The sequence below is a fragment of the Notothenia coriiceps genome, unplaced genomic scaffold (genome assembly GCF_000735185.1).
Source record: "Notothenia coriiceps isolate Sejong01 unplaced genomic scaffold, NC01 NC01_scaffold00036992, whole genome shotgun sequence".
Lineage (NCBI taxonomy): Eukaryota > Metazoa > Chordata > Actinopteri > Perciformes > Nototheniidae > Notothenia > Notothenia coriiceps.
The window spans coordinates 9581-18186 of record NW_011369693.1 but is presented as its reverse complement, the minus strand read 5'-3'; the positions used below and the strand labels follow the sequence as shown (position 1 = coordinate 18186).

The 8606-nt window shown below is 40.2% G+C and overlaps 1 protein-coding gene across 1 annotated transcript; it reads right to left on the bottom strand.

The window, feature by feature from the left end:
* Positions 1 to 6752: 6752 nt before the first annotated feature.
* Positions 6753 to 7707, bottom strand: tpbgl (trophoblast glycoprotein like; the record flags this gene model as incomplete). Its single annotated transcript, XM_010793013.1, has 1 exon — positions 6753 to 7707. A coding segment is annotated over one exon (955 nt), but the record flags the coding sequence as incomplete, so codon positions are not given.
* Between the last annotated feature and the right edge of the window lie 899 nt (positions 7708 to 8606).

The window sequence follows — 8606 nt, the reverse complement described above, 5'->3', positions numbered from 1 at the left end:
GTGGGGATAGCTAATCTTTGCCTGATAAAACACTGCTGTTCTTGGCCTAAATATATATTGTAAATTCAGTGTCTATTTAGACTGTATTCATTTTATTACATTGATACCTCGACCCTGTAATTCCAACTTCTCTAACAGTAATAGCAGACATGTTAAGCAAAGTAAGCCAAACTCTAATAATTGACTGGTGCATGTAAACATATGCTTTTTGCCTGAAGTCTCTTGCCAAAATCACATTCCAGTTAATCTGTCCAGCTGCAGTATAGCCATATGGCCACATGAGGGTAGTAGTTTGCGGATTTTCATAGTCAAAGAAAAAGTTAGTGTGCATCGAAAGGCATGTTGGACAAAGTAACCAAAAGCTCACTGACCTTAATGGTATATCAGTTTAGCATTAGGATGTTATCAGAGATATTATGAGAGTTTGTTAAACACATTACACTTGTTACTTAATGGGACTTTATTTGTGAATACTGATAAAATACAAAATGTATAAAGTTAAGGGTACACTTAAAGTAACTGTAATGTGGTGTTGATGCATGTTTAAATTCAGGATGTAGTTAGTTGGATTGGAGTTGTGCACTGAGAGGAAAGAGCTCTTTGAATGCTCCAAAAGTGACAGACAGGTTGTCAGAGCAGATGCTGTTCTCTCTGAGGGAACGGACCAATGTTATGACCGCTCAGACGATCAGACACTTCTCTCCAGCGAAGGAAAGCATGAAATATTCAAAATGCTGAGACAGCAATTTATTTTCACAGCCATTTCAATGAGAAACAGCCCATCACATACTCTCAGTGTGCTGGCAGCTAATTAGCAGAGCTACAGCAGTGGCGTTATTGATGAGGAGGAGATTAAATGAACACTAAACAGTTAGTGTTTAGGCTGAATTATTGTCATAAGGAACTGAAATGCTTTGTTCTTCTAGAACCACGTTACTGATTTTGTTCTACTTTATCAAGTATAATAGAGACAATGACTTACAATCTAAGTAGGAAATGTAGAGCAGTTTGTCTTACAGGGACCTACAGTAGTGTGTAAATCTAATAGAAAACAAGCATTTGAATGCAGTGAGTACTTACTGTTAACTTCAGATAAATATCAGCCAAAACAGACAAACATTTATATTTTTGGCTAGAGATTTAACATCTGCATGTCATTTTTTCTCGTATCTTCAACACAGAATTCAAGATATCATTTAACTGAGGCAAAGAACGTGCGGGTTTATCTGTTATTAAAATGTGCTGCCGGGCATGGCATAATAAATCTACAACTTTTACATTTAATTATTCATTTAAACATTGATGGATTGATTGCTGGTTATATTTCCTACTTGTCCTTGAGAGGACAGGCCATCCATTACAATCTTAATGACTTCCTCTCAGCAGCGAGGCAGCTGCTTGGATTCAATATTTAGTGGACAAAAACTTTGTTTGAAGATGTTGTATTAAAAGGCAGAGCCATAAGGGCGTCAGACAGTTTGTCTCTGATCTTTTGGCGCAAAGCACCAATGATTGACCTTTATGTGATTTCTTAGTTCTCTGTATGATAACGGCCATGGTGCCTGGATTATATATTTTGCATAAGCGTCACAGTTCCATTAATTCCCATAACCTGGGATGTGAGGGGTATTTGTGATGCATGTTAACCGAATTATCTAATCCAAACGCACCTGTGCCCTCGCTGCAACGTAACTTGATTGAAATTAGCGTGTGAAATCTAAGGGAATTTATATTTGTCCTTCAGTGAGGGATTAAGGTCAGAGCTCTCTGTCTGTATCTCTCTCATGGAATCATTCCATATATTGACTGCTTAGACATTGACAGGAAAGTCAAAGGTTTAATTAGTGTATAGATCTGAGGCACCTGTACAGCTTGTTAGAACAGATCCAGTTCTGCTGGTCAGAGGCTGATCGACCAGCGAACTGTGTTTATCCACAGTACAGGATGAATAAAGTAATAAACCAGCCTGCACTGCAGTCGACCTCTTTAGACCCTGATGTGGTCCTGATCAAAGAGCACATGACCTTTGAGCTGAAAGGCCAGACAGAGTTCACCCCTTTGGTTCCCATGGTTAGTTATTGCACTGCAGAGTAGACAGAAAATGAAGTATTGACTGGAGGAGTGCAGGCGAAAAATGGGATTGATGCATTATTTAATAAGTATCTTTCTTATCCTAACTTTAATCATACAATGCTGAACTTCTTACTTTTCTTATCTTACTGTGTGTGTATTTTAGAAGCATAAGCCAACACAATATTATGATGACATGCCAAAAGTATACTTTTCCCAGAGGGTGCATTTATTATCAGCGAGGTCACAGTGACCCCAGACAAATGATTCCTGCCTCTGTGACTCCTGGGAGTCGCTCTAATGAGCCCCAATTATGATGGCATTACCACTGAATGCAGGGTAATGACCTTCCCTGTAACAAACAAACAAACAAACAAAATGTTAACTGTTCAAGTTAAAGCTTAATTAATCTCATAAGAGCATGTAGGGAATCCCAGGCCTGCATTCTGACAATTCAAAATGAAAGGGAATTTGTGGGGGTGCAAACTAATAATGAGCCTTTAACAGACTTTAATTAAAAATGCATTCAAAGTAAACATTTTAGTGACACTTATTCATTGATGTTTGTGTTTAAAAACATGTTGTTGACTTGCTCTTGGGGGAGTCCCTGTCACCATCTTAAATCCAATCCTCTCAAATCTAATGTCTGATCTCAAGGGATGTTTTGTAAGTTCAAGCCTTCAAGGGCTGAGGGAGGAAGTGAGCAATGGCAGACTATAGAGGAGCATATTTACCCAGAATGCATTATAATCTTTTATTACATCATCTGTGCTATGTGAAACATGTACAAATGAACATGGGGCTGGCTAATGTTTTGAAATGTCTCAATACCGGTAGCTATACAATATCTGTATTTATTTGATACCTCACATCGAGCATTTATTTGTATTATTCAATGCCACCTTTCAATTAACCATCAACAATCAACAATGTTTAGACACCAACGTAAAAGGTGGCAAATGTTCCCTTTAATACAAATCTATCTGGATCAGAATCAGACTTGTTTGAATGATATGCTGATTTTAGAAAAAATACTGGCCAATATTTTTCGATATATATATACAGTATATAACAGATTCTAATATCAGTTTGCACACCCAGAGCAGAGGAGAAGTAAAAAATACTGTTTAATAATTTAGATTTTGCACCACAAAGTTTCTTCCATTGATCGCCTTTTTTATTATTAACAGCTGCTGTCCTGTTCTGTATGTAAACATTAGTACTGCATTTAAAAATGCAATGCATTTGTAGTCGATGGGAACGTGTGTGAAAGATGTGTCTTTTGAATTGGAGTAAAAAGTTAACCTTTCAGATGCAGGGGGAATTTCTGGCCACTGGTTTTGCGTGGGACAGAGATTGGATAAAAAGAGAAATATAAAATCCCATTGCTCTGAGGTCACTTTGCCCAATGCAAACATTAGCACACAGTTCCCTCTCATTGGACTGTTCTCATCTCATAAAGTTTTACCAATAAAATAATTATTTAAAACATGAACCCTCTTCTACTCTTTAACGTCATAGACAATTTAACCTCAGTAGAATCTAACAGGACAGATTTGACTGTCAAACACGTCTCGTTCTCCTCTCCTGTGATAACAAACCCCTTCATGTATCTTCACAAGGCAGCAGAGGCACATCCAGCAATCAATAACCAGTAATCAGCAGACTGTAAACTGGCAGACTTCTCTCCATAAGTCACAACCTTTACTTTCAGCTTGATGCATACTATTCAATCAGTGGTTGATGGGCTATGAGACATCAGAGTGAGTGTTACAGAGGAGAGATAGAGGTCATTTAAAAAGTTGCTGGAAGTTCAGAAACTCAGATATGATTGTGTCCGCTGATAGCAGCAGCGGTTTATAGTTGATTTTCACATTCATTTTAGACGTGTCCCATCGTTTGCAGTTGAGCTTTTGCCTCCCAGACATTCATATAAGAAAGGAGAGGGTGAGTCATAGCTTTACATAAGTCAAGGACATTCAGTGCCTGGACTAAATAACTCTAATGAATCTTTTCTCTACTTCCCTGTCCTTTATCTGTCTTTTTTCTTTCTTCATTTTTACTGTGCTCAGCTTAAACCCTGTCCACGCATCCTTTACAAAGTCACTCAACTGGATAAAGTCATTTACCTGGATGAAGGGGAGCGAGAGTGGGAAATAGACAGTACAGGGGGTGGGCCGTGTAAGGCAGAAAGGAAGTCTTTGGGAAGCATGGTATTTGTAAGGAGAATGTGGTAAAATAGCAGAGGAGAAAATAAATACAATAAGAGGTCAAATATACAGTATGGAGAATGCCTGAATACTTTGAACATGCAAATTAAGTTTACTGTATTCCCGCTAACTCTTTATTTGTGTTCAAGAATCCATTAAAAATGGAAAAAAGCTGATGACTGAGGAGAAAAATACAACATATCAGCCAAAGAGAGAACATGTCAGCAAAGGCAGGATGAAGATATCATTAGATATTAGTTATTTTATTAAACATATGGCACAACATTGCTCAAGAGATGATGACAAGTAAGATGGTGACAGACATTATGCCAGCTAAATATCAGCATGACGGCATTTTCACTGTGAGCATGCTGATGTTGACATTTAGCTCTGAGCTCTGTGTCCTATAAAGCTGTGTAGGTGTAGACTGGGTAACTATGACATGCATACAGTACACACACACACACACACACACACACACACACACACACACACACACACACACACACACACACACACACACACACACACACACACACACACAACATATCATTGTCATGAGTGTAATTTATTTGATGTTTGGCTGTTTTGTTCCTTTATGATGGATGTATTGTTTTTACTGTAAAGAGCCTTGTTGAAAATGTATCTCAATCATTATGCACATGAAAGTGTATGATGTCAACATGAGTCAAGTCAACATGCTTTAATCTTTGAACAATGCTTTCCTAACAATGAAGCTTGTCTCTTCTGTCTCCATATACAACATGACATGCCCAGGACACTGCCATAGCACCTGACATGTACTGTAAGTCACAATGTCTCACATCTGAGTGACATCATTATGTAAAGGCAGCTCCTACACTGCTGACCTTGTGAAATTGGAAGAAAACATTATCTATCTTTCTAGTCGCCCGTGTTTCAGAAGTATCTAATAAATAATAACAAGACAAATGTTTTAAATCTGCAGCAATTATCACTTATTTACATTTGTAAGGGAAAGCAGCTGAAATCACATTGATTCCTGATAGTTTTGCTGGTCGCTCATTTTGATACACACATTTCTTTTTCAAGCGTTCTTTGCCCTCTGCCACTGATATGAGGTTAAATAGGAAAAAATGCAAACTATGACCTGTTCATGAAACAAATGATGAAATGATCAAAATCCCTGATGGTTTCACAAAAACATCTGTGTTGCTTTTTACCTTCATCTGTTCTTTGCCTGACATGGTTTTCACATGACTTTAATTGATATCCTCACACACACATTCCTATCTCCTGCTGTTGTGCAGATTTTCCTGTATGACCCGTGGTTCAGAAATCCCTGTGATTGTAGTACAGAATGCAGACCTTGAGTTAGGACGCTTGATAAGCTCCGGGCTGCAGAGAGACACTGACTTCAGGGGTCGATCGTGATTTCCCAAGGTTTATTCGTCACAGCTGGGCTGATTTGATTAACACTGCCATGCCTTTCTGTCAGGCTATATCTCCCCGCGCAGACCTCTGCCAGCCCTGCACTATTTGATGCTTTAAAAAATAAAACAGATGTGAAAGTCCAGACCTTTTTTGGAGAGCCTCGAGGGGCTGACAATGTGACATCTTACTGTAGTTCAGTGACACTTACTCAGATGTTCACATGGAGCAGGTGCACTCATTCACGCCTACATGGAGCTAATTCGTTTTTTTACAATATGTTTTTGATTAAATACAAATAGGGAAACACTTCCTTCGTTTATTAACTGGCACAGTGCTGCATGAAGTCAACGTTTCCTGACAGTGATGATAAAATGTTGTGACGTAAAGAGCACTGCTAACTCACCATTTTTATTTGACCTTTTATTAATGTTTTGTTTGGTTTTCTATGCCTACAACAATCACATGCATGGTTAGACTCTGTCTCTTTAACTCTAGCATCGCCTGCTTGCGGGAACATGGCATTTACCAGCTTCCTTGCCTCATTTTACCTGCCCCAGTCTCTCTCAGCACTTGCAATATGCACTCTTGGTAGATTAGAAACAACCTTGTTCTCTCTGGGGTGTCCTGAATGTAGGCCATTACTTTGCAACAATTTGCAAGGGCTACAGTTTTCAGTAATTACATTGATTCGTTCCAGCATTAATAGTAACTGAAATTATATATATGTACTATACTGTATATTTTTCACTTGGTTAATAAGATACATAATACTAAATTGGATAAGCTGCTTTAGATTGGGCAAGTTAACACAATCCTTTCAAGATACAATAACAGTGCTTGGAAGTTTTAAGTATTCAGTTGTGTAAGATGAACGCATAGTCTCTTTACAGTCATTTATCTGTGTTTGGCTCTGTGCATATCTCACTGTGAGAGGAATATGCATGCAGTTCATTGGCCAGCTGCTGAGAATTATGAAAGTGATTGTAAAAACTATTGATTTTGACCGTGACAGGGCACTGCCAGGGAATCTCCCCAGTCTTTTTGATATGTTTCTGATGGTTAAACAGCCACATTGGCCAGTCTCGGGTCTGAGTCCTGCTCGTACCGGTAGTGGTAGACCTCCATCTGGTCCCTGCACGCATCTCTGATGTTGTTGAGCCACATTTTGATGCCTCCCCGGTTTAGATAGAGCACCATGAGAAACACCACCCCGATCAGAGCCAACACCAAACCGAGAAACACGTAAGAAACCGCCTCCAGGTTTTCGTTCATACAATCCACGTCCTCCTCCCTGAGCTTCTCCACAGGGACCCCCCTCCTGGACTCCGGCTCGCTGCACACGAGCCGCCCTGCATCCGGGCACTGGGAAGAGTTCTTCAACCAGTAGTAAAACGCCTCCAGCTCACAGTTGCACCGAAATGGGTTTAAAGATAAGTAGAAGCGAATTCGCCTTTGCTGGTACAACGTGGTTACATTGTCCCCTCCTATGCTCTCTATTGAGTTGTTTATCAGCACTAAAGCGTGGAGATTATGCATATCTAACCGAATCTGTGGAATATGCTTTAGCATGTTTCCCGCCAACTCCAGTCGGTGGAGGTTGGGCAAACTTTGTGTGCTGAGTGCATTTGAGAGCTGCTCCGTGGCTGGAGGTAAAAGCGAGTGATTTAGGTAAAGAGAGCGCAGCTCCAGTAACCCGTGAAAAGCCCGGGCTGAGATAAACACCAGCGAGTTGTGGCTAAGATCCAGCAAATGCAATCGAGGAAGTCCCAGGAATGCGTAATGTTCAATAACCCGTATCCCGTTATAGGAGAGCGAGAGTGTCGTCAACTCCGTCTCCGTCCCGTTGCTCATGAACGCACCACGCTGCAAAGTTGAAATGTTTCTCCCTTCGAGTATCAAGGTGGACGTCCACTCCGGTATATCTCCTGGTACCTCGGTGTCCTTCCCGTCACGGCAGGTCACTGTCCCGGAGTCTCTGGCACAGATGCAGTCCTCTGGGCAAGCGACATCCGTCCTGACAGTGGAAAACAACAAACACGCCACCGCTGCGTAATACAAACACTGATTCCGAATGAGAAAAAAACACTTTGAATTGTCGGCTCTGTGAAATATCCACATCTTCTTCCTAATTTTAGTCTCAAAGCAGGTCTGAGTCTGTGTGTCTCGCAGAGAAGGTGAACGACTTGTATCTTTTCTCAGGCATGTAAAGTCGAATCAGTCCGGCTTCGGTCACTTTGGACCAGCAGAGTAGAACAAAACACGCTTTTTCTACTGTCACCTTGGTGATGTGGGTCTCTGTCCGGAGAAAATATGACTTTTCTCTAGGATTCTCGGTACGGTGGACAGGCAAATGTGGCTACGTGGAAAGCTGCTGATTCGCGCTCCCTTGTTGGTATTTTTGACGCCTGTCACAGAAAGAGAGAGAGAGAAATAGAGAGAGAGAAAGGAGGGGGGAGAGAGATATGCAAGCACTCCGGAGTCACTCATCCTCATATTATACTTATTAATTTGAAAAAAGCAAGGGAACATTAAATATAGAAATATACTATGCTTTTAAGGCATTGTGAGTTAAATAATTGACATGTCCACGTGATGTTGCATGAACAGTGATTTGTTTTCATAATTTTCCAATTAAAAAAGCAAATCCTAATCCCCCCAGTTGGAACGATAACATTAGCTAGTTTATCAAAACTTAGATGGTTCCCAGATAATTGAACTCCAGAAGAGTTTGCCATTTCCTTTCCTCATCACGTTTCCATCATTTATGGTCCTAATTTATGGCATCTTATGTTTGTTGCAAATCAGGGAAGTGCAGCGGTGCCTGGAGGCCTTTGTAGTTCTTTCTAATTGATTCCTTTTTCAAACAAAGTAAACAGTTTTTCTGGGAATTGGTAACGCTCTCGCTCTCTACAG